A 23,912-nucleotide genomic window follows, 5' to 3' on the forward strand; every position below is an offset into this window, starting at 1 on the left:
CAAAGAGGGCGGGAAAAAAAGGGCCAAAAGAGAAAACATATAGGATCCCATGACCTTTTATTTTAAACATTTATAGCTATGTGATTATAAATCCCGCTCAAATGGCAAGCATCTTGAAAAGAAACAAAGAAAGAAATAGAAAAATGTAAAAGAGAGAAAAGGAAAAAGAAAACATCCACCGGAATTAATTAGATAAAAAAGAGTCGAATCATCTCGGACGGGGTCTGGCGGCAGCATCGACGTAGTGGAAAGGAAAGCTGCCCCACCACGCGCTGGTAAGGAAAGTGCTTCGCCCACCGTCGCAGCAGCAGCTCCTCACGGCATTAAAACGTACCCTGCTCCGCCGGAACTGTTGGCCATTTTCCCAACTATTCTCTCCTTTCTCCCTCTTGCTCTCGCCCTCTTTTTCTCTTCCTCTTTCTCTTGTCATTCATCATTACCATTGTTTCATTAACCTTAAACACAACCATGGCTAGCACGATAGCAAACACTGAGGAACACCACAACGCTGGGTGAGTTTGTGAACACTGCCGTTGCCCTCTCTGACATCACACCCCCTCCTCCTCCGGTTCTCTGTCGCCCGCTTCCTGCTCTTTCGCCCACTTCGTGCGGAATTGTCGGCCAACGTCCCTTCGCAAAATATCCCAACCTCATATTTTTGCATTGAAATCACCTTGTTTTGAATTTGGCCATTTCACACCAATTGGACTGCGCGCTCAATATTTACCCCTCTTTTGATTGCCCATTCATTTCGCCGCACGCAGATTTTGTAATCGACAGCCAGCAAACTACCCTGCCTCACGAATCCCTGCCTGATTGACTGCTAACATGGATGTCCATCTTAGCACCGTTGAACTCAAAGATGACACCGTCATTGTGGTACTAGGTGCGTCGGGAGATTTGGCAAAGAAGAAGACGGTAGGTTTATTCTGAGTTGAATCCGATGTGAGAAATTAAAAAAAAAGCATGGATAAGAAACTGACAACTCGATAGTTCCCTGCTCTTTTTGGCCTTGTATGTTCCTATTGAGCCTCTAGAACCGGGATATACCATGATCCTGCCCCCGCCCAGGATGATTTCCAATTGACCATTCAAATAGTTCCGCAACAAATTCCTCCCCAAGGGTATCAAGATCGTCGGATATGCCCGGACGAACATGGACCACGAGGAATACCTGAAACGTGTGCGATCATACATCAAGACCCCCACGAAGGAGATCGAGGAGCAGCTGGACAGCTTCTGCAAGCTCTGCACCTACGTCTCTGGGCAATATGACAAGGACGAATCGTTCCAGAACCTTACGAAGCACCTTGAGGATGTCGAGAAGGGACAGAAGGAACAGAACCGAGTCTTCTACATGGCTCTGCCCCCTAGCGTCTTCATCACCGTTTCCGATCAGTTGAAGCGGAACTGCTACCCCAAGAACGGCATTGCCCGTATTATCGTAAGTGGCTTCGTTGCTGAATTCTCGGACCGGACACTTGCTCATGCGCACCTCGTCTCGTCTTAACAGGTTGAGAAGCCCTTCGGCAAGGACCTTCAGAGCTCTCGCGACCTCCAGAAAGCCCTCGACCCCAACTGGAAGGAAGAGGAGATCTTCCGTATCGACCACTACCTCGGTAAGGAGATGGTCAAGAACATTCTCATCATGCGTTTCGGAAACGAGTTCTTCAACGCCACCTGGAACCGTCACCACATCGACAATGTACAGGTACGATATCATCAATTTCACAGGGATTCGACCAAATCATTCTCTAACATGCGCTTCTTTCGAATATAGATCACCTTCAAGGAACCTTTCGGCACCGAGGGCCGTGGCGGATACTTCGATGAATTCGGTATCATCCGTGACGTCATGCAGAACCGTATGTTATCGGCTCCTGATCCCCCATTGAAGACCGCTTGGCTGATTTATTGTCCCAGATCTTTTGCAGGTTCTCACCTTGCTCGCGATGGAGCGCCCCATCTCTTTCTCTGCGGAGGACATCCGTGATGAGAAGGTGAGGAGTCCGGTGCCTAGAATGACGGAGAACATGAGTATTAACATGACCAGGTCCGTGTTCTGCGTGCGATGGGCGCGATTGAGCCCAAGAACGTCATCATCGGTCAGTACGGCAAGTCCTTGGATGGTAGCAAGCCCGCCTACAAGGAGGACGAGACTGTTCCCCAGGACTCTCGCTGCCCGACCTTCTGCGCCATGGTTGCGTACATCAAGAACGAGCGTTGGGACGGTGTGCCTTTCATCATGAAAGCTGGTAAAGGTATGTTCTTTCAAGCTTCGGACTTCGCGCCCAGCATACTGATCCATTATATCCAGCCCTGAACGAGCAGAAGACCGAGATCCGCATTCAGTTCAAGGACGTGACCTCCGGAATCTTCAAGGACATTCCTCGCAACGAGCTTGTCATCCGTGTCCAGCCCAACGAGTCGGTTTACATCAAGATGAACTCGAAGTTGCCTGGTCTGTCCATGCAGACCGTGGTGACCGAGCTTGATCTCACCTACCGCCGTCGCTTCTCTGATCTGAAGATCCCCGAGGCCTACGAGTCGCTTATCCTGGACGCTCTAAAGGGCGACCACTCGAACTTCGTCCGTGACGATGAACTCGACGCTAGCTGGAGAATGTTCACTCCTCTCTTGCACTACCTCGACGATAACAAGGAGATCATTCCTATGGAATACCCTTACGGTACGTTTTGCGACTCTGGGGATAGTAGCCTCGCATGTTGGTAGTGTTCTGTTGACTGATTATTTATACAGGCTCGCGCGGCCCTGCCGTCCTTGACGACTTCACGGCATCATTCGGTTACAAGTTCAGTGATGCCGCTGGCTACCAGTGGCCCGTAACAACCCCCACCCCCAACCGACTTTAGATCGGCGCATGGGTATGAGACAAGAAAAAAAAAGCATTAATGATATCACTACTGAAGATTTTTGTTCCGTTGTTATGGCACGATATGGGAAATTCGGATTGATATAGGTGTGCGACGATATCATGTATCGGACAACTAGGCTACTACCTACCTCGGAAATTTAGAAACGAATGCAGTGACCGTTACGAATCCTATGACATGGACCATACCTATAGGCAGACTCCTTCCGATTGACTACGTAGTGTATTCATCGCATAATATTAATTAAAAGAAAGACGAGCGCAGTGGGGCGGCCTGGGCACCGCTAGGCTGACGGCCGGGGGCCCGCATGCGTGTGTTTGTGTGGGCTCAGCCCGGCTTGCTTCCTCGCGGCTCTCCGCCCCATCCCATTATTCCATCCCATTCTTTTTTCTCTCCCTTTTCTTCTTCTCTCCGTCCCCTTTCCATTGATCAGAGCCACTCTCGTCCGAATCACGGAGATTTCTTTCGTTCCCACCCTGCAACCATCGAGAACCATAACTGTCTGGCCAACGGCAGTAGTTTCCGCTGCATCCCTCGCATCTATTTTTAAATCAGAGACGGACCGTGCGACGAGCGCAATCAAATTACCCACCCTCCATATTGCTGGACCCTTTTTTTGGTTTCTCCAACCTCGGAATTGCTTCTAGCCCTAACCAATACTTCAATTGACGCCGGGGAATCGCAAACAATTCTACTACACGGCGCGTTTTGTCGGCCTGATTCGAGTCACGAGACCACGGAACCCGGCGCGGTTCATGGAAAACGAGAAACAGCGAAAGGCGTCAAGTGCATGCAGGCACCTGGAGGTTAAGGATGCCGCAAGCTGCGAGATGGGCGGGCTCCCCTTCAATCAAGGGACGGTCAGAGTCGGCGCGTATGGCGCTGTTGACTTTCAGCTTGGTGGGATTACAGTACGTGCTCGATTTCTGCTTTTTCTTGGGTGGCTGCCTTGGGCGGCGTTGGCTAGTTCCTGCAGACAAGAGATGCACTAACTCATCCTTGTTACATATAGGTTTACCTGGGGCATTGAAATGACCTGTGAGCGACAGACCCTTTGACCATGACCAACCGACCGTATAGCTCCTCTAACAACGCGCTCGCGATAGATTGCACGCCGTACCTACTTCAGCTCGGTCTCACCAAGTCGAAAACCTCGCTCGTCTGGATTGCCGGTCCTCTATCGGGATTGATCATACAACCGCTGATCGGTGTTATTGCAGACCGATCGCGATCAAAATGGGGGCGACGGAGGCCATTCATGGTGGTGGGTTCATTTGTTGTCACATTGTGTTTGCTGGTTCTGGGGTGGACCTCGGAGATTGTCGGAGTGTTCGTCAAAGATACAGAGAAGGTATGGTCATTGCCTATAATCTTGCGCATATGCCTGGGTCATTGGTACTCACGCGGGGGTTTCATTTCTGCTAGGCTAAAAATGCGACGATCGCTCTGGCGGTTCTTAGTATTTACGCCGTAGATTTCGCGATCAACGTTGGTGAGTATAGTACCCGAGGAAGCCATCTCTTACAGCTCACTAACATGTTACTAGTCCAAGCATGCTGTCGCAGCTTGATTGTCGATACATTGCCTATTCCCCAGCAGCAAGCTGGGTCGGCATGGGGTTAGTATTCTATCCATTTTGGGGTTTATAAGATTAGGGACTGATACCATGAAGCTTCTAGGATGTCGGCTATCGGCCAACTTATTGGATACTTCATTGGGTCACTGGATACAGTTAGCATTTTTGGTACCATAATTGGTGACACGCAGTTCAAGCAAATGACGGTCATTGCTGCACTCTCCCTGATCGGAGCGGTCATGGTCACATCATATTCCGTCAAGGAAAGAGTTCTGATCACTGCCAGGTGGGTCATAGCCAACGATGTTTGTAGGATCCGGTGCTAACATTGGCTTACAGAGACTCGGATGGTCAGGCTGGAGCTCTCCAGGTGCTTTCCCAGCTCTTCAAGACGACGATGGACCTGCCTCCTCGGATCCAAGCCATCTGTTGGGCCCAATTCTGGGCCTGGATTGGTAAGGGACTATGTTTTCACATGATTATCCCTCGTGTTACTTATTCCTCCTTTAGGCTGGTTCCCCTTTCTGTTTTACAGCACGACTTGGGTCGGGGAAACCTATTTTCGATACGAGGTGTCCAAAGACGAAATCCAACAAAGCGACATGCTGGGAGAGGTGGGCCGTGTTGGTAGTCTGTCTTTGGTGGTTTTCTCATCTGTAACCTTCATCGGCTCGGTTCTCCTACCGTTCTGCGTCCAACCGCCGGATAGCAAACGACTTCGGTTTACTCCACGGCCCCCGCCGGGCATGGCTGCGATGCTTACCAAAATAACTTCAGTCCGGCCAGACCTGCAGACGACCTGGTTAATTTCGCACATCATATTCGCCGCCACGATGATTTTCGCGCCACTGGCCCGATCGCGCGCCGTCGCCACCTTACTCGTGGCCGTCTGCGGTGTCCCCTGGGCAGTCAGCTGCTGGGCCCCATTCACCTTCATGGGCGTGGAGATCAACAAGCTCGCCACGGGCGCCTCTCAGCCCTCCCGTTCCGGAGTAACCATGATTACCTCCGCCAGCGTTCGCTCCGGCGCTTACGACCCGAACGGCGAGACCGAAATGGAAACGCTCCGACTCAACCACCACGATCCCGACAGCGACAGCGATGTCGAAGACGGCGCCTCGAACGCACCCTCCACCGGCGAACTGGCCGGCATCTACCTCGGCGTGCTGAACGTGTACACCACCCTCCCCCAATTCGTCGGCACCTTCATCAGCTGGATCGTTTTCAGTATCTTCGAACCGGCCAGCACCAAGCGCGATGAATCGGCGTCCGAGACGCAGTGGATGGATCTCGACCAGAACTCCCCCAACGCTATCTCCATCTGTCTATTCATCGGTGCCTTGAGCGCCATCATAGCCGTGGAAGCGACCCGCCGACTACGCTACGTTCTATAGTAATTCCTTTTCTTTTGCCCTCTTTTTTCTTACTTCTCCATTCTTTATAAGCAAGCATCAAGCGACTGATCGCCCGACATCTTTGCACCTATATTTAATCCCCCCAGGACCCATTGGACTTGGGGGGCGGAAACATTTGATCACGAGAGTATATTGATTAAGCACATATCGACGACCATGGCCACAGACATGGAGGAAGACCAAGACCATCTTGCTTTTCTGGAACTCTTTTTTCTGGCATGCATATATCTCGGCGTTTAGACGATGGGTACATACATAGTCTACATTATGCATTGGGTTAATGATATCTAGTTAATATTAATTAAATATATCTAAATCATAAATATGCCTGAGTCCATCCGGAATTGTCCCTTAGGTTCTCACATTGTGAAAGGAGCTGAGAGAACTACTCCACATGCCGACCTTATCTTGAGAACCAATTACAACGATGTACGCTTAACTGATTAACTGATTGATTGATTGATCTGGTTTACATAGCGAGAGTCTGCTGAGGTATATTGCATATATCAACAACACCAACAAAAAAAAAGACGAAGCAGAATTAAACAGATATCGGGCAAAAACAAGGCAGTCAGCACGAGCGAATGGGGAATAGAACAAGCTGAACGGCGTAGAGGAACAATGGGGAACAAGGAACAAGCATAAGAGAATATGGTGGTCTGGTCCTTCTTCACGATTGCGATGAAGGTTGAAAAGCGCATTAAAGCCACCATTGGATGAACACGAGGAGACACGTATCCGGGCTCGAGCCTGCACGGATTCGGAAAGGGATCTCCTGAAATACAAGGGATTAAAGGGGGAAGGGTTGAAAATTTTCCATAGAACTGAACAGGCACTAAGGTATCAAAAAGGTGGAAACGCAGATCGGACGAAGTAGAATCGGACTTGGGAAGAGAGAAAGGAACAAGGGAGATAGATTAGGCTTGCATATTGCCGGTCAGCTCGGCAACACGGGCCTTGATACGAGCGGCACGAGTCTCAAAGCCTAGAAAGAAAAGAAGTCAGCATGGGAATGGCTGGATGAACGAAGCCATATCTGGATTTACTTACTCTCTTCCTCGCTGGTATCATCGCTGTCATCAGCGTCAGTGGGACGGGTCTGCTCGCCGGGGACCGGACCTTGTTGAGCTCTTTCCGCGGCGTTCTTGCGGATCTGGGCCCAGCGATCATAGGAGGGATTGGTCTGTGGACTAGGACCGCTGGTCTCAGCGTCGTTGGCCTCGGGCTCTGTGGGAACCTCAGACGCGGCTGCGGCTGGGTCTTTCTTTTCCGGGAAGTTTGGAGAGACCGGCGAATCCTCTGGGACAAATGCCGGTTGTTCCATCAAGGGTCCCTGATCAAACCTCGAAAATTCACGGTCAGCTGCTGCCCTTTCATTGGTGTCGACGCGTGAGAGAGCATCGATTTCGGCTTCCCGCCGGCTTCTGCCGTGGTAACCGTTGGTGCTAGGCGGGCTGGGGGCCTCATGGGAAGGCTCCTTGGTCTCTTGAGATTGGTCTTCGGTTTCGGTGTGCTTGGTTTCCTGTTTTTCAGGCGTCTGGGGTGATTGCGGTGCCCGCGGTGTAGTAGCCAAATCCGCGCTAGCCTCCCGAGACTCAGCAGTTGGCGTTCCAGGAACAGGTTTCTTCTTCAGAGTCGAGGGGCCCTTAGGGGAAGACCGAGGGGGTTGCTGCTGCGCAGCCATGGCCTTGCTCTCCAGAGCGGCGCGAGCCGAGGCGACGGCAGACTTCTCGGCGCCAGTTGGTTTCATAGGTGGTCTCGGTTCGGTGTCGGGAATATTCTTCTTTTTGACCGTCCCAAACAGGCCCTTGAATCCCGTATTTCCGGCCTTCTTCTTCAACTTCCGGCCCGGTTCGTCTGCCGATTCCATGGATTTCTTGGGGATCGATTCGGCGGCTAATGGGTCACTCGTGCTATTGTTACGGGTGCTGGAGGTCTCCTCGGGAACCTCTTTGGACGCCCTAGGTGCTGGGGAGCTAGGAGCTGAATCCTTCGGCAATGGCGGAGGAGCCTGGCGGGTACTAGTCGTCGGCGATGGCGGCACGTCGTCTCGTGCAAGTTCCCTCATGCTGTCGGACGCGGCCCCGGTTCCCGCACGGTCATTGCTTAGATATGCCTTTCGGTAAGCATTCTTGTCGTAGTTGTTAGCCCATTTCATTGCCTGCGAGGCCTCGTTCACGATGCCAGGTTGCAAGGTCAGGACAGAGTTAGTCTTGGTCGAGTAGCGATTATTTGCGAGATTTGTTTGAGATCCGTTCGCAGACTCTTGCTCCCGATGCTTTCTCTGGAGAGCGGCAGCAGCAGCCTGAATGCGCGCATGCTGGTCAGGAGCAATGCTAGTCTTGCTCTGTGGCGCCTGGTTATCAGGTCTTTTGTAGGCATCTTCGACCGCGTTAACTTTCTTAGCCGAAGACTTGCGGCGCCCAAGCCTTTTGCGCGTCGAGAATCCGAAGAAGCTCTTCTTCTCGACGATGTGCGCGCCAGGCTCGGGTTCCGGGGCTGCGCCCTTGACCTGCTCCTCTAGAACAAGCCATTTGGCACCCTTGATGATAGTCTCCAGAAGTGCGCACCGTCCGAACACTGCTTTGCGCAGCGGCGACTCCTCACCCGCAAGACTGCTGATCCATACCCACCAGAAAGAGTCATCGAGGTCAAGAGTGGTGATACTTGCCAGCTCACCCGGATCCATAGAAGTTTCAGTATCTAGGGTACGCTTATGAGACTGCGAACTCTGGCCGCGAACAGTTGCAATAGGAGGCAGGACCTTGTCCGGGGGAAGTAGCACGGGAGCAACAGGAGACTTGAAGACATTCTCGTCACTGAAGCCTGATGACATGAAGTCTGCCCATGATGGGGTGGTGGGACGTCCCAGATCACCTCCGCCGGACTGCGGAGCGGAACGCAGACCATCCCCGAATTCTTTCCTCGAGCCAGGTCCCTTTGCATCATCCACGTCATCCTCCAGGGCACCACCGAAACCGAAATCCTCAAATCTCGACCACGAAGCTTCCCGGGCAGACTTGGTCGGATCCACTTCGCTGGATTGATTGGTGGAAGAAATGCATTTCAGCACGCGGAGACACTCATCGGTCAGAGCACGAAGGGGGTCCTCGAGATTAGAGAATTCCTGCAGATGGTGATCGCTGTCTCGGTACTCGAAGTTCTTTGCGCGCCGGAGAAGAGCAAAGGGGGTAGGCGAGACCGTGTCAACGATCATGACGACTCTAGTAGTCGAGACCTGGAGAAGGGCGGGCATCTCCGGCGGGTACTCCGTGGCTTGAACCAAAGTCTGCAAGGCAATAGGTAGGGTGGAGATGCTGCCCATCCCTCGGGCCTCCGGAGACATCGAGCGCAGGTAGGCGAAGAAGAGGTGGCTCGTTGCGTCCGCAGCACTAGATGTCAAATTAGCCAACGATTTACTTCCTGGGAATCCGGGCGATCCCCAAGGGAGGGCTCAAGGATGCCCACGTACGCCATCCAGTTCTTGTAAGCGGCTTCAAAGCCATTGCCCATGTCCGTATGCTCAAAGGCCCACCACCCGGCGTATCTAGAAAGCTTTCGACCTCCAAGGCCATTTGACTTTCCGTGGGCTGCGATAGCCGTCAAGAGGTCGAAGAAATCGAAGATGATCTTGGTCCGGGCGTCTGAATCAACACTGATTGGGATGAATGTCGTGAAGGCATCGCGGGCGAATTGAGCATCTAGTCTTATCAGCACACACACCTCCCCAAGACCATAACTGGTATGCGGTGCTTAACCATACCTTGCTCGCCGACTTTGAACAATTCGTATGCCTCCCAAGTAACGACTCCGCCAGGCAGTCTAGCCCAACACCACTTCATCACACCGCAAAGGACCTGTATGATGTGTAAGGGATATCCTCCAAAACCTCATGGCGCTTGTTCGGTGTGGGGGGGGGGGGGGTATTCCGCTCACCATGGGGTCCGAAAGCCGTAATTCTCGCGCCAGGGCATCACCACCGAGAGGCGAGCCTTTCTCGACTGACTGGTTGAAGTAGTTGCGAATGAAGGTGCGAGCGGCCGTGGAATCGGAACTGGGACGGAAGGGCAAGAGAAGGAAGGGCGTTTGTAGAGCTGTGCAAGAACAAGACAGTGATCAGCAAATGTCAAGAATGCGCGGGCCTCCAATTTCCACAGTTGACGTCAATTATCGCGTGACAAGCATACCTCGCGACTTCAGTTCTTGAGTACAGCCCCGGAGTAGCTCCTGAACTTCCTCGGGGGCCACCTCGGTTCGTTGCCACGCGTCAGTCCATGTTGGCTTCGCGGGACCAGTTTCCTCCGCCACGGGGGTTTTGGTCGCCTTCTTCGTAGAATTGGCGTCCTTGCCCCGGAAAACACGAGTGAAGAAGGGCATTTTGGTTGGGGTCTCCGAATGCCCTCCGCTAGCAGGCGCGACGAATCGATAACCGGTGGGGAATGTGGGAGACAATGTCCACAGGCGCCGTCAAGATCGCGTCTCTTTTACAGACTCAGTCGATCCCACGAAGGCTCCAAGATTCAACAACGAACCGTGCGAGAGACGACTATCCAGTAAATCGGCACGATATAGGAGGGTTCAGAGGAGAGGGGAGGGAGCAAGAGAAAAAAAAAAAGGCCGTCGGAGAGGAGGGGAGAAGCCGACGTTCCAGCCAGGGTGGGTTAATTAATGATCGAAGGCGTAAACAATCGAGACCAAGAAAGAAGCCGAACAAGAAAAAAAAGAAAAAAGAAAAAAGAAACCTTTTCCAGGTGGCCAGAGAGGATCGCCTGCAGCCCAGGACGGGGCAGCACGTCTAGCGTGCAGCAGCAATGACCACGGTGGATGGCGTGGACTAGAATTTGGGAATTGCTGAACGGATAGAATCCGATCAGGATAGTATTGGCAAATTAAAACAACCTAAAAAAAACCGGTCCAGGGGACACGAGCGAGAGAAGTGGGAGAAATAATAGAAGAGAGAGAGAGAAAAAAAAAAAAAAAAAGCGAAGCCCAGGGAGAGATGGTGATAATGAGGATCTACTGGGCAGCTCGTTTCAGGGGTGAAATAATAATACGCGTGCAAAACACGCCAGGAGCCATGGTTCTGCGGCCGCGACTAATCCCAGCCGGAGATCGATCCCCTCCATCGAGCTGAAAAGGAGGGGCATTGGATCCATTATTGCAGGAACGGAATTCCCGTCTCTGAAGGCACTACATAATCATGTAGTATGAATATGATAATCATAGGACGGGTCTTCGTCCAGGAGGAGAGCAACGGTCAGCATGACATAAACCGTCTGGAGGGATCCATCGTGGGTACGGGATGGAGAGGTACCGGGTCTACGGCCCTTCTAGGATAAAGTACCAGACCCTCGAGTCACTACTAAGTCACTAAACAAGTGCCTTAACCTAAATCATCCTCACCTGGAAGAGAAGGTATTGTAAGGCGCCATACGACCAGTTCACCTAAGTTACCGGATACCCAACCAGCGTTTCATGCGTTGGTCGTCGTGATACTGCTATCTCTGCCCAATGTGCATTATTTTGATGAGTAGTCGAGGCAGCAGAAGTAAAAGCAGTCAAGGTATACCGCATTTTGGTCTCGACTCACTATTTTCTAGGTGCATGGCTAATACATGCATACGCTCATGCGACTTGTCGCATGTTGCTGCATCGACGAAGCATTTGCCATGCGCTGAAAGTGGTGGTTTGGCAGGTTGCAAGGGCAAAGTGTAATTTCTTTGTGTTCGAACAAAAAACCTCAAATGATAAACACAATCAAAAATCAAACAAAAGAAAAATAATCAAAAGCGACAGGTCCAATTTCTGACTGATCATGGATCTTAGGACTGGTGGCCTCAGGCAATTCCCGTCCCGGCGGTAAACCTTTTCTTCTTGTCGCGAATCTGATATCAGATTCAATAGACCGTTGAACGCCCAATGGGTCCGGGAATTATTGATTGAAATTCAATAGGGCACGACGGACGTTACTCAAACCCCAAAGAATGGCCGAATCCATCCGAAGAACCACCACTATGCTCCCCCGTTCTTTCAATATATAAGATCATCTCTGGGATCTATCCAATCCAGACCCCAACCGAACGGGGTACTCTTTCCCTTTTCTATAGACCCCATTGTATCCCTCCCATTCCAAATAATCCCGGCCCTAGCTTTGCGATAACCTCTCACTTCCCTTCTCGTGATGGCTATTCAATCATTGAGATTAGTGGGCAGCTAGTCAGACTGTTTTGGAAGAAACCCTTCGCGACCACTCTCATTACCAGAAGATAGTGGAACGCGTGATGCCGGATGATCCTGTCGCTGAGATATGTCGGAGATTGAATCAATCCATCTGTAGACCTGCCCTTAAATGAATGGCTCTCTTGCGATGTGTGGTCGCTGTATGAGCGATGCCATATACCCGGTTCACGTCAAGCGCCCCAACAATCTGTCTGTAGGCTATCCAGCTCTGCAACTTGTCTCACTATTGTTCAAATTCGATGGCAATTACAATATTCGAAGATCGGGGCCTGTTTTGGCGAGCGAGGTATGCGGCTCAGCTCGGATTTCGAGGATGCCAGATGCCTCGCCCTCTCCACGACCTCTGCCACCACCCTGCCCAGCTTCCGACTACCCCAAGCATTCGCTACAACACATAACATCCCACTTTAGAGATGCTGTGATACCAAGCAAGTACTTGCTAATATAGGAAATCCCGTGGCCCGTTCAAGATCGTTTTACCAGTCGAGATTCTGGGATCACTGACGCGGTGAAAGTGCCAGGCGAGGGATGTGCGATCGAGGTAAGTAGTCGAGGTGGAGGCAGGGCTTTATGAAATGCACGTTGATGTATTCCTGGGTTGTAGATCAACAGTTCAATTGACTGCAATGCACGAAGTATGCGGAACCCACTTTTTTTTTCACCCACACGTAGACGTGCTAAAGGTACAACAGAGTCCCATGTCACGACAATGCGCTCTGCAGAGTACTTTTCTGCTGTGCTGAGCCAGTAAGAGCGAGTCAGATGTCGGTGCTTCCGTGGAAATTGTAGATGGGACGTCAGACTGAAATGTGTTGTCCAAATGATGAGTATGAGTAGGAGGATGGCGATAGGCATTCCTCCCATCACGCCGATAAGCTGAACAGTCTCCAATCCACCGGTACTGCTCCGTTGATGATAGAATATCGGAGTCCATTTGGACGGGGAAGGATCGCAATAAATAGATTGAAAATGCCCCTTGAAGGCCAAGACTTCAGCCTATCTGATCTCCCTCGCGTTCGTATTCTAGTTCGTTATCGATGACCCACCGATGCCCTGGGAGAACCCGTAAGAGAAAGAACTTTAATTATCAGATCTCGGAAGGCATCCATCTTTCAGCCCTCTTTGTGGCCTATCAGAGCACGAGCGTATTCGTTTTTGGGCCTTGTGGGGACCCTGGAAAGTCCATGACCCTATTGCCACGAGAGCACCGGAGGTACTCTAAGTATAGCAGTCGTCGCCGCAGTGGGTCACGTAGGAGAGATATTGAACCTACTCTGTGCATCCATCTTATATTCCTGAGACCAGAATGGATAGCTTGGCTTAGCTGGTCAAGGGATTTCAAAGTGCCTGGACCATATTCTGCAGTGCTAGTGTCCCCAGTAATAATAGACTAGAGTTGTCAGCGTCTAATAACAAAGTCTTTGGAGACAAGTGGATCAGTTAGTCTAGAATAAACAACGTAGATGGGGGAATGGAGCTTTGAACAGAGAATGTAGGCGCCTTTAAACCTGACCTGGTGGCACCTAAGAGCGTAGTTGATGGGAAAAAAATATATAAGATACTGCTATCTAGTCTCGGAGGAAACATCTTTCTGTTCATCACTCATTTTACCCTATCAGCAGGCCAATTCCTTTCAACATGGCTGATACATCCAACGGAGAATACGTGGCGTTCTCCTTTTACCATTATGATCCCACCAAAGCTGGCGCCATCATCTTCATCCTGCTATTCATCGCTACGACTGCGATGCATACATTTCAGATGATCAAAACACGGACGTGGTTTTTCACGCCTTTCGTCATCGGCGGCTTCTGTTAGTACAGCTCGACCTCAATTGATCTCTCCAAGGCTAATATACTTCTGCTCAGTTGAATGGATCGGATATATTGGACGAGCCATGTCCAGTGACGAGTCACCAAATTGGACCCTTGGCCCGTACCTGCTACAAACCTTGCTCCTCCTCCTGGCACCGGCATTGTTCGCCGCGTCGATATACATGTTGATGGGTCGCATTATCCTCGTGCTACAAGCCGAGTCGCATGCCATGTTGAAGAAGAAATGGCTCACGAAGATTTTCGTGACAGGCGACGTGCTCTCTTTTCTGCTCCAATCGGCCGGTAAGTCTCACATTGCTTTACAGCAAGATGATTGATATCCTTCCATTGCAGCAGATAGACCGAGCCCTAACTTTATCTGGCCAATACAGGCGGCGGCATCCAATCCAGCGGATCTCTCGACGGCATGAAAACGGGAGAAAAGATCATCATCGTCGGACTCTTCGTGCAGCTCGCTTTCTTCGGATTCTTCATCTTCGTGGCATTTTCGTTCGATATGAAATTGAAGAACTATCCCATCCCCCGCTCCTTTTCGCCTGATATCCCCTGGCGAAAGCATCTAATTGTGCTGTACGTCTCGAGCGCGCTGATCATGGTCCGCTCGGTTTTTAGGGTGATTGAGTACATTCAAGGCAATTCGGGGTACCTGCTGAAGCACGAGGCCTACATGTATATTTTCGATGCCTGCCTTATGTTTTTGGCGATGGTGATTTTCAACTTTGTCCATCCGAGCGAGATTGGGAAACTACTGGATGGGATGCCAAAGGACACCGAGTACATGGGTACACCCATGGTCTGATGGAATTAGATACCACTGGAAATGGTCATTTTAGCACTATAGTTTTGGATAGGAGAGAAAAAGAGTTTAAGATAAATCTAGAAAAGTTTAACCTTCGCTCTCACGCCGTGAAAAAACCCGATTACGGAATGATTCTAGAACATCCGGAAATTCACCGTGGGAAATCAATCTTTGCAACTCACCCACGAATAGGTAGCTTGAGAACTCAGTGCGAGGGTTCGTTCGCTGAAAATCCGCTGCCTTCTGAATTTCTGAAGAAGTAGGTCCATGGATTGTCGCGCCAAGTATGCTGATCCAACGGCCAATGCCTGTGGGTCAGGAGAAAACACGAATATACGAGGATACGAAAATGCGAACACGGCGGCAAAAATGAATACGAAACTAATATATACTACTGAAAAGGACGATGAAATGAAGGCTGTTTCATAGATCATACTTAGGGGTCAATATAAGTCGAGTGTTTTTAATTCATTCACTCATTCACTCATTCACTCACTCATTCATTCATTGTTGTGTCTACTTCATCATGAGCTCCGACGACCAGTATACGGGCATCGACTTTGAGCTCTATCGCTACACGCCCTCCCTGGCAGCCGGAATTCTATTCCTGATCCTGTTCACCCTTACCACTGTGTACCATTTATACCAGGTCATTTGCATGCGCTCTTCATACATGCTGGTATTTGTGACTGGTGGAGTCTGTAAGTGTTATAGATTCCAAGACTAGCGCGTTGGAATTGGCTGACTGACACCCACTCAGTCCAGATTATAGGGTACATATGTCGGATTTTAGCACATTACGATAAAGAGTCCATCCCGATATACTCAATCGGAACGATCATGATCCTCCTCGCCCCACCACTCTACGCTGCATCGATATACATGACCCTAGGTCGACTTATCCGGTACCTTGACGCCGAGTCGATCAGTGTCGTGCCCACCAAGTGGTTGACGGGGATATTCCTCACGGGGGATATCGTTGCGTTTGTCATGCAAGCTGCAGGTATGACTATCAACAACCTTCAGGCGATCTTACTCCCCAGTACATTCTCAGTCTCTGACAAAGACATTTCATCTAGGTGGTGGCATCATGGCCAGCGGCACCATCAGTGCCATGCACACAGGCGAAAAAATCACCATCGTCGGTCTCTGCATCCAGCTCCTCTTCTTCAGCGTCTTCATCATCACCTCGACCATCTTTCATTGGCGAATTTACAAGCAGCCGACCCGCATGTCTCTCCAGGGGGCTCTGAAAAGCTGGAAACAGACTTCCTGGGAGACCATCATGGTGGTGCTGTACGCTTCCAGCGTACTGATCCTGATCCGGTCTATCTTCCGGCTTATTGAGTACGCCCAGGGGAATAATGGCTATTTGATCAGCCACGAGGTGTTCATGTATGTGTTTGACGCGATGCTGATGTTCTTCACTATGGTTGTGATGAGCACTTATCATCCGTCTGAGTTGCTGGGGAAGAGAGCGAAGGCGGCGCAACTATCCTATGATTCGCGCGAGACAAGCACGGAGTTACGGCCTGTGGAGTCTGCATGATAAGATTTTATTAGCGGGGGGCGTTTGGTAGAATATCGAATTTTCTTTCTCATTCATATAGCGTTCATCCGTTTATAGAATTTGGACACAGTTTTCATTTCAAGTAGGAAGACAGACGCTGTTGCGTTTCTTGATCAGAGTAGGAAAGTACATAAGCAATCTTTGGATGTGATTAAAGTTCGCGAAGACTGCCAATGGGCAATTAAGGTTATTAAGCGTTCAAAAGAGACATAGAAGTGACAGGACTCATATAGATTGACCTCGCCATTAATCATCGCGAGAATCTTCCAATGGCAGAGGCCTCCTGTCAGACCTCTCCCGCATTCTAGGCTGTATTGCCCACCCGTAAAACCAGTAAACACTGCCAAACGAAAGCACCAGGACTGATGTCACAGGAGTCATCCATACTGGTAGACTTGAGCTGCTTTCCGCCGAACTTGAGAATGTTGAAAAGAGCAAGTAGATCTGAGAAGCCATGAATATCAATGCAACGCTCGTCCAGACCCTGAAAGTCCGCTGTGGATATGTCATTCGTCTTCGGATGATGAAGAGGCCAATAACGACGAACAGTTGGACAATCGCCATTGCGTATTGGCCTACATCGAGGATGAAGTTGTAAACATCCCCTGTGTTTTCGCGTCAGTGGAGCTCGATGGAGAGGAAGGTAAAATGAGTGTATGTATGCATGTCTTTTGAACAACACTAGTGGCGTACACTTACCAAACGGTACACAGATAATCATAATGAACGATGACAAGAAAACCAATATGAAGGCAGCGGCTGGTGAGCCAAAGCGCGATTTCTTGGCAAAGAATGAGGAGAACGGCAGAACTTGCTCCTCTGCAAACCCTTGAACCACCCGCGAGATTGAGAACGATGCTGTCATTAAGTTCCCTAAAGAAGAAAGGGCAGCGAGGACGGCACTCAATGACTGCATTTCCTCCCCAAAAACCCTACCGATGAACAGCGCAGCGACTGTGACGCCAGTCTCGCTCAGCTCTTTGGGGGTTGCGGCAGCAAAGTATGCCACATTTACCATGAAATATAGAAGACCCACGGAGGTAAGCCCTAAGATGCCAGCGATCTTGAGGGTCCGACGGGGGTCTTTGACTTCGTCTAAAACATAGCCAGCATTGCACCAGCCCTGGTAACTGGCTAGGACTTTATAGAGAGCGAACGTATAATCACTGACACGCGAAGATGATTCCGAGAAGGGATGTTCAAAGCTGGCTCCTGGATGGGGTACATTTGACACATCCCCATGGAGAACTATAAGGCCAGTCAAGATGATGAGGACGAGGACTATGAGTTTGATCGAGGCTAGCGTATTCTGGAAAACCAAGTCATTATTGGGTACAAAAACAATTAGCAGCTGTTTCAGATCGCTTACCATTAGCTTGATTCCCCAGTTCTTCGTGTAAACGTGCATGGCTGCTATACATGCCATGATAGCGATCGCTATACCACGTTTCACCCAGTCATTTGTTGTGACCCCAAATGCCAGAAGCATATTCTCTGCAACGACGACAGTCCCAATACCTACACGGGGTTTAGTAACTCCGCGTATGCGATGGACTGAGGGTTCAGAAATACATACCAGTAAAGCCGAGAAATATAACATGAGTTGCAAATACTGTACTCACTAGCAATGGTGGTCGGGGATACGCCGCCTGAAGATAGACCTTCTCCCCACCATTGTGAGGCAGCAGACTGCCCAGTTCAAGGTAAATGAGAAATCCACAGAAAGACAGGAGAAACCCAACTAGCCATAACGTCAGGGCTGCACCAGCGCTCCCAACGGACTGTGCGATAGATGATGGCACAGAGAATATTGCGGTGCCAATCATGCGATTGGTTCTGTGTAGAGTAAATTGTCAGAAATCTACATATCTCCATTTGGGGGTTTGTGAAACCGCGTCAGGGCTACGGTTACATGACACCCACGCACATCAGAAATGTCGTGGAAAGAAGACCAAAGCGACGATGCGGTCCCGACGATTCTTGAATCGGGTAGGCTTCATCATCAGACTGATGAATTAAAGATGATTCCTCAGTTGAATGAATACTTTCGGGCTCATCATCAATATCGCGGCTAGAATGGAGGGTCCTTCTGGTTGGTCGGCTTTCGATCCCATTCTCAATTGAGCCAGGATAATCTTCCTGTAATCGTTGTGATGACATGATCCACAGCTATGAGTCTGGTAAGATGCTGAAAAGTTTCCTTTAAGATGATATATAAAGCACAATTTGATGATTTGAAACAAATGGACTCTCAACCTGTGATGATGCTACTAATTGCATTCACATCCGTGGAGGGATGGCAGGCCGCCAGTTACTGCATGGTTTTCCTGAGCTTGTAATTGAGTAGCTCTATCAAAAGGGGCCAGAGTCGTATACTCAATGCAGTTAGATCTCGATAAACAATGTTGTAATTGTGAAGGTGATGATGTTGTTCGATTTCCAAGGGAGACTGACGGTCAGTTAGCATTAGATAAGCAGGCTTGGCACATGTTGCTTCTCTCAGGGAACCCCTGGTACAGCTGTTTGTTAATTCCGGACTTCCCGGTCTATTCGACGTAGCTTATAATGATATCATGCTATTAATAGCTCTGAGATAGATGGCAATCCAGCTAATAGCATTGGAGTAGGATCCTATGGAATTCTAAGGTGGACGGGTAGTATGTAGCATAGAAGGGTTACTTTGACAGCCATCACGCTATTGTCAATGAAGCAACGACTCCATCTAGATAATGAAAATTCAAATTGGCTAGGCTTCACTGGAAAAATGCAGCATTGAGTAGAACACTAAACAAAGGACGTTACTCCGTATACAGAGCCGATCAGTGGCGGGGTTGCCTGCTATCGCGTCCCCACCAGACTCGACCTTATCGTCAATCGTCCCTTCTGGCTTATGCTCGCTTTAGCCTTTTAGGTTTCGGATCTTCCTTCCCCACCATCCCAAATTAGAGCGCTTTTTCTTTTTCTTTTCCTCTTTCTCACCTCACCCTGATGTGGTCAAAGAGACCTAGATTTGTCCACGTCGATGACATCAGTAGAATCCCTATCCTCGGAACTATCTACGACAACGCAAAAGCCTGGTCAGACCCAGTGATGGGCGATTGAAATTTTTTCTATCGCATTACCATTGGGGTCCACCAGATAGTAAGGAACAAAGGCACAAACACGCTGCACCGCATCATTTTCTATTATCAGTGAAGGTTAGGATGATACCTAAACTCCCCCTTGTAAGGATAGTTAGTCTTTTAACCTTTTGGAGTCACTCAAAATATCAGAAAGTGGGCTATGTATAAGAGTGAATGCCATTGAACAAGATGCCATTGGTAAGCAAATGCTAGCGCACAGCCATTCTTCATGGCTTGCAAAGCAATACTCGCTGTAGAACAGGAATCGATGCCCCTTGATGTCTCCAGGAATTCATCGCAATCAATGAAGGAAATCCAATTGAATTAGTTACCTTACATCCAGAATGATTTGCTTTCGATAGTGTTTTGCTGAGAGAAGTTCGGAACCCTGGCGGGGATAGGATTTATGTAACCCTAGACAAGAGAACGGCACAGGGCACAAAGGAAAAAAAAGGGGGGGGGGGGGCATATAGCCTGTGTGACATAATGGTCTACAAGACCAGATACTAACGGCTCAATCAATGGCTTTTACGGCATAGTTCCTGGTCAAATAATGAATCCACCCTTGTTAAACTGGTTGATCATTGATCGGTCAACAATCCTGGCGCAATTCGAGGAATTTGAAGAAGCCAAGCCACCTTGTGTGATAGATTCGAACGAATGGACAGATTGAAGGATTTAAAGCTCTCCGTAAGAGTGATGCAATCTAAAAATAGCGGACGGCGGCTACGCAGCGCCAACGGCGGCAGGGCGACAAGCGACCCGTCTATCTTTAGAATCTTCTGCATCACCCGCGTGTTCCAGTCCAGTCTTCCCATCCATTCAACCCAAACTCATCCTCCCATCTCCATCCCAAGATTTTGACTTTCGCCTCCATCTTATCGTCTTTGCCTTAGTTTCTTCTGTTCCCTTTCTTTCAAGGTAGGTGTTCCTGAGGCCGCTGCGGTCGCGTTTTCTTTGTTTCCCAGCCCCTTGTTCATTGCTGGCCCCCCGACCGGCGCCGTGCCCTCGCTCTACGCGCCATCTCCAATCTCACCCCTCTCTTTTCCTTCTTGCGCTGTCCTCTCATTCCTTTCCCTTTCTTTCTTTGTACCCACTCTTTTGCAACTGAAACGTCCCCTCCTCGGATTGCGGGAAGAAATTTTTTATTTATTTTTTCCCTCAAATTGTCATTTGGAGTTTCTTGAAATCCACATAAAATACTAAAGGCCAAGCGCTTATTCTGCGAACTACAGTCGCTGCATTCCAATCGCATCTCTCAATTGTTCCCCCTCGGGCGGTGTCCTTCGATTCCTACTCGCGCCACTCCTCGATCCCAGGGCTCCAAACGTTTCCACGCCTAGTCGCTGTCGATCCTGTTTATCGTTCTACTATTTCGTGCTTCACCGACGGTTCATATCTCCGTGTGATTCGGTCACACTCTGCCCCTGATGGGTCGAAGAAAGATCGAGATCAAGGCGATCAAAGATGATCGCAACCGCTCAGTGTACGTTTTAACTGCTCGCGTGCCCCCCCCTGCAGCATCGTATGGGAGCTAACATGGTGTGTGTGTTTCAAGAACGTTTTTAAAACGGAAGGGTGGCTTGTTCAAGAAAGCACATGAGCTCGCAGTTCTATGTTCCGTAGATGTCGCCGTAATAATATTTGGCCACAACAAGAAACTTTACGAATTCTCATCATGTGATATGCGCGAGACGTTGCATCGATATCAATACGTGTGTTTTGGCACCCCCAATCTCAACCTTGGACATCTTCAGCTAACCTCGTCATTCTAATTCAGCTCGGTCCGCCGCATGAGCATAAGGGTCCGGAGGATTTTAACGGCAGGCGTGATGACGATGATGATGAGGATGAAGATGGCACCACACCTGCTCCGGAAGATATGCATCCCACGCCCCCTCAGAATGCCCCCCCGATGATTCCGCCTCATCTCCAAGGCCATCCAGGCTTCCAGCATGTCAACCACGCACCATCAGCCTCTCCTCCTATCGGCAATGGCATCCCTTTCGATCCCCGCCATGGAACACCTCAACCGCAAGGTGTTTCTAGGCCTTCCTCTCGAAATCACCTTCGACGAGTGAGCTCAAATATCGGTACTCAGTCGCATCATGCTACCCCCCCGCCGCCCCCGCCGCCTCAGAATGGATTCGCCTTCATGCCCAACCCATCCGTGTATAATCCCAACGCCCACAATCTTAGCCAACCGCCCCGGCCCGCTCAGTTTGCGCATTTTGGGCCTCCGCCTGGAGCGCAACATCCCCCGCCGCCTCAGCATCAGCCCATGCCTGCGCACTCTTTGCCACCGCACTCTATGCCCCCTCAGTCAATCGCCCCGCACCATCAAACACCCCCGCCGCACATCCAACACCAACATCATCTTATGGCTCCCCAGGCGCCTCCAATGGGTATCTCGCAAGCGCCGCATGCCCCGGTACCGCAGGTCGCTCAAGCCTTCATGCCTGAGCAAGGGAGAAGCTCAATGCCGCCAACATTCACGTCGGAACATCAGCAGCCGCCCCCTCGAACGGTCTCCCTACCCGAAGCGCCCTTACCAGATCAAATACCTGGTCCCATGAAGACGGAAGGGAGTCAGTCGCCACCTCACCAAAGATCACTATCCTCCAAGTCGCGGAGTATCTTCACACCCATCGACGATCGGGGTTCGGTTCTAGCGCGGCATTTTGGAGTCGGCCCTCCTATATCACCTGGCTCTCAAGCAAAGCTTGAATCGGCACAGGCTGAATCCGCTGATCCAAAGCCTATGAGCCATCCAGTCGCGCCTCCGCCCCCTCTTCGCGCTGCGACGGAGACACCATCTTCGCAATCGGCTGCCGATCTCAAGCCGCCGCCAATACGAACAAATAGTGGTCAATTGCCAAAGCGCCCACAACTTAAAGTCCAGATACCAAGCGAGAACTCGGATCACGGCAGTGCGACGGCGGAATCATCCTCACGCGACTCCGCGGGAAACAAGACGCTTACGCCGGCTAAAGCCAATCCCGATACCAATCACTCAGGAGTAGTTTTGCCTCCACCGTCACCATCGGCCGGCGCGATACTCAGTGCGGGGGCCCAAGGGCCCCCAAATCCATTCGCGAGGCCACCGCCTCCTGCTGCGGCTGCTGCAGCCGCAGCCCAAAACAATAGCGCGTATAATAACAACAACAATATAGAGACACCGATATCCGCACTTCCTAGTCGCTTTGTATCGGATGCACTCCTTCCGTCACCGTCCAGCTTCTTCCCAGAGTGGGGTTTCGGTCGCTCTGGCCCGGACAGTAATATGCTTCCAAGTCCTCTCACTTTCCCGACGCCAGCAGTTCAAACGGGGCCCAGTTTTGGACGGGAAGACGAACAAGACAAAAAGCGCAAAAGCCCAGATAGTGGACCGAATGCCGAAGGAACCACGAAGAAAACAAAGACGTGATCTTTACGATCAGTCTCCTATGACGATTCTCAATATATCTTCACTTGTCTTTACTATCTTGGCATCTGTGGCGTTCTAAAGGCAGCCGTGGGTCTCTCAATTGCATGCATGGGTCGGGAAAGTTGAACTAAATTTGGCTATATCCTTTCATTTCCCCTATCATATCTCCCTCTCTTCTTTGCTCACCCGGGCCTTGGCTACTTGATTGATATTCCAATTGAATGAGCCTCGTTTTGATTGTCTCATAGCTGCTCCTTTTTTGTCAACTTTATACCCCTTCCTTTTCTTATCGATATCTTTTTGTGAGTCTGCAATTTTGTCATTGGACTTCTTAGTCAGTGCTTTGTGTATGTCTTTTTCCTCCGGCAATATTCTCATCTTTTCTTGGAGAGAAAACCGAAACCCTCGATTTACAACCTGGCCACATCCCTATCCCTCTCACATCCTGACCGTTTTCCTTCCTTCCTCTTCTTGGTCGCTACAAAAATCCTATCTCTTTCCTTGTCTTTTCTTTTTCCATTTTGTGTCTTTTGGTAGTGATTGCTTCCTGGTGATGGCGTTTCTACAGTCTTCTTTTCCTTTACCTTTTCCAATTTACTTATCTTTCCTCTTTTGTTCAATAATGTATATATGGTTGTTTTATTAGGAATATATTGGCGATGGTCATCCATTTGACATTGGAATGAATTCGATAGATCAATGCTTTCAATTATGCCGGGAAAAAGTTGAATTTTTAATACTTCTGTTCTCATTAATGTAGACTTGAAAATGAAAGCTCATATCTCGTACCTCAGACCGTTATGCCATAAGATCGACGTATATAAGTCCCCGAGAAACGTAACCCATCCAGCCCAAAGGGGCAAAAAGAGAGACAAAAAAAGGCGTGAATATCTACAATGGCTTTTTGTTCAAAGCATGTGCAACAGGGCATGTATATTTACATGCAGAACCCAAATCGAAGAATGTCCAACTCCTTTAGTATGATTATATTGGGGGATGATGTTGAAGATATAAAGTGTGTATCGTGGAATATT

The 23,912-nt window shown here is 49.8% G+C and overlaps 8 protein-coding genes across 11 annotated transcripts; 6 read left to right on the plus strand and 2 right to left on the minus strand.

The window, feature by feature from the left end:
- Positions 1-468: 468 nt before the first annotated feature.
- Positions 469-2,873, plus strand: ZWF1 (glucose-6-phosphate dehydrogenase; the record flags this gene model as incomplete). Its single annotated transcript, XM_046086169.1, has 10 exons — positions 469-512; positions 846-918; positions 994-1,014; positions 1,100-1,444; positions 1,514-1,711; positions 1,781-1,865; positions 1,924-2,000; positions 2,054-2,261; positions 2,318-2,689; positions 2,761-2,873. 10 exons carry the CDS (start codon positions 469-471, stop codon positions 2,871-2,873), a joined length of 1,536 nt encoding a protein of 511 aa, XP_045942132.1.
- An 897-nt stretch (positions 2,874-3,770) lies between these two features.
- Positions 3,771-4,517, plus strand: LDX57_004508 (uncharacterized protein; the record flags this gene model as incomplete). Its single annotated transcript, XM_046086170.1, has 5 exons — positions 3,771-3,805; positions 3,907-3,932; positions 4,001-4,245; positions 4,320-4,386; positions 4,441-4,517. 5 exons carry the CDS (start codon positions 3,771-3,773, stop codon positions 4,515-4,517), a joined length of 450 nt encoding a protein of 149 aa, XP_045942133.1.
- Positions 4,518-4,574: 57 nt separating this feature from the next.
- Positions 4,575-5,864, plus strand: LDX57_004509 (uncharacterized protein; the record flags this gene model as incomplete). Its single annotated transcript, XM_046086171.1, has 3 exons — positions 4,575-4,756; positions 4,810-4,925; positions 4,981-5,864. The coding sequence occupies 3 exons, from the start codon at positions 4,575-4,577 to the stop codon at positions 5,862-5,864; spliced, it is 1,182 nt and encodes a 393-aa protein (XP_045942134.1).
- A 345-nt stretch (positions 5,865-6,209) lies between these two features.
- On the minus strand, positions 6,210-10,852 carry LDX57_004510 (uncharacterized protein). Of its 4 annotated transcripts, XM_046086172.1 has the most exons (6): positions 10,073-10,852; positions 9,822-9,979; positions 9,649-9,742; positions 9,358-9,586; positions 6,936-9,277; positions 6,210-6,870 (listed from the first exon to the last, which is right to left on the minus strand). In XM_046086172.1, the coding sequence occupies exons 1-6, from the start codon at positions 10,260-10,262 to the stop codon at positions 6,803-6,805; spliced, it is 3,081 nt and encodes a 1,026-aa protein (XP_045942135.1). In that variant the 5' UTR covers positions 10,263-10,852; the 3' UTR covers positions 6,210-6,802. The 4 variants fall into 4 exon arrangements, with proteins under 4 accessions (XP_045942135.1, XP_045942138.1, XP_045942137.1 ...); XM_046086175.1 differs by having other exon boundaries at positions 6,210-9,277; XM_046086173.1 differs by having other exon boundaries at positions 6,936-9,586; positions 9,649-9,979.
- Positions 10,853-13,763: 2,911 nt separating this feature from the next.
- Positions 13,764-14,759, plus strand: LDX57_004511 (RTA1 domain-containing protein; the record flags this gene model as incomplete). Its single annotated transcript, XM_046086176.1, has 3 exons — positions 13,764-13,938; positions 13,994-14,242; positions 14,332-14,759. The coding sequence occupies 3 exons, from the start codon at positions 13,764-13,766 to the stop codon at positions 14,757-14,759; spliced, it is 852 nt and encodes a 283-aa protein (XP_045942139.1).
- A 526-nt stretch (positions 14,760-15,285) lies between these two features.
- LDX57_004512 (RTA1 domain-containing protein) lies at positions 15,286-16,308 on the plus strand (the record flags this gene model as incomplete). The annotated part of the gene is made up of 3 exons (XM_046086177.1): positions 15,286-15,460; positions 15,520-15,762; positions 15,839-16,308. 3 exons carry the CDS (start codon positions 15,286-15,288, stop codon positions 16,306-16,308), a joined length of 888 nt encoding a protein of 295 aa, XP_045942140.1.
- Positions 16,309-16,575: 267 nt separating this feature from the next.
- Positions 16,576-18,489, minus strand: LDX57_004513 (APC family permease; the record flags this gene model as incomplete). The annotated part of the gene is made up of 5 exons (XM_046086178.1): positions 16,576-16,934; positions 17,029-17,638; positions 17,699-17,847; positions 17,906-18,165; positions 18,257-18,489. 5 exons carry the CDS (start codon positions 18,487-18,489, stop codon positions 16,576-16,578), a joined length of 1,611 nt encoding a protein of 536 aa, XP_045942141.1.
- A 2,392-nt stretch (positions 18,490-20,881) lies between these two features.
- Positions 20,882-22,878, plus strand: rlmA (SRF-type transcription factor RlmA; the record flags this gene model as incomplete). Its single annotated transcript, XM_046086179.1, has 3 exons — positions 20,882-20,937; positions 21,010-21,166; positions 21,232-22,878. The coding sequence occupies 3 exons, from the start codon at positions 20,882-20,884 to the stop codon at positions 22,876-22,878; spliced, it is 1,860 nt and encodes a 619-aa protein (XP_045942142.1).
- Between the last annotated feature and the right edge of the window lie 1,034 nt (positions 22,879-23,912).

This window comes from Aspergillus melleus, assembly GCF_016097325.1.
Source record: "Aspergillus melleus strain CBS 546.65 chromosome Unknown contig2, whole genome shotgun sequence".
Taxonomy (NCBI): domain Eukaryota; kingdom Fungi; phylum Ascomycota; class Eurotiomycetes; order Eurotiales; family Aspergillaceae; genus Aspergillus; species Aspergillus melleus.

What these genes read in the sequence shown, in the direction of transcription:
- LDX57_004510 (XM_046086172.1), bottom strand. Translation starts at nt 10,262, where the DNA reads ATGCCCTTCTTCACTCGTGTTTTCCGGGGCAAGGACGCCAATTCTACG. An exon ending in TACGGCTTTCGGACCCCATG is followed by an intron (nt 9,743 to 9,821) that starts GTGAGCGGAATA and finishes CACATCATACAG; the next exon opens with GTCCTTTGCGGTGTGATGAA. An exon ending in TGATACCAGCGAGGAAGAGA is followed by an intron (nt 6,871 to 6,935) that starts GTAAGTAAATCC and finishes TTTTCTTTCTAG; the next exon opens with GCTTTGAGACTCGTGCCGCT.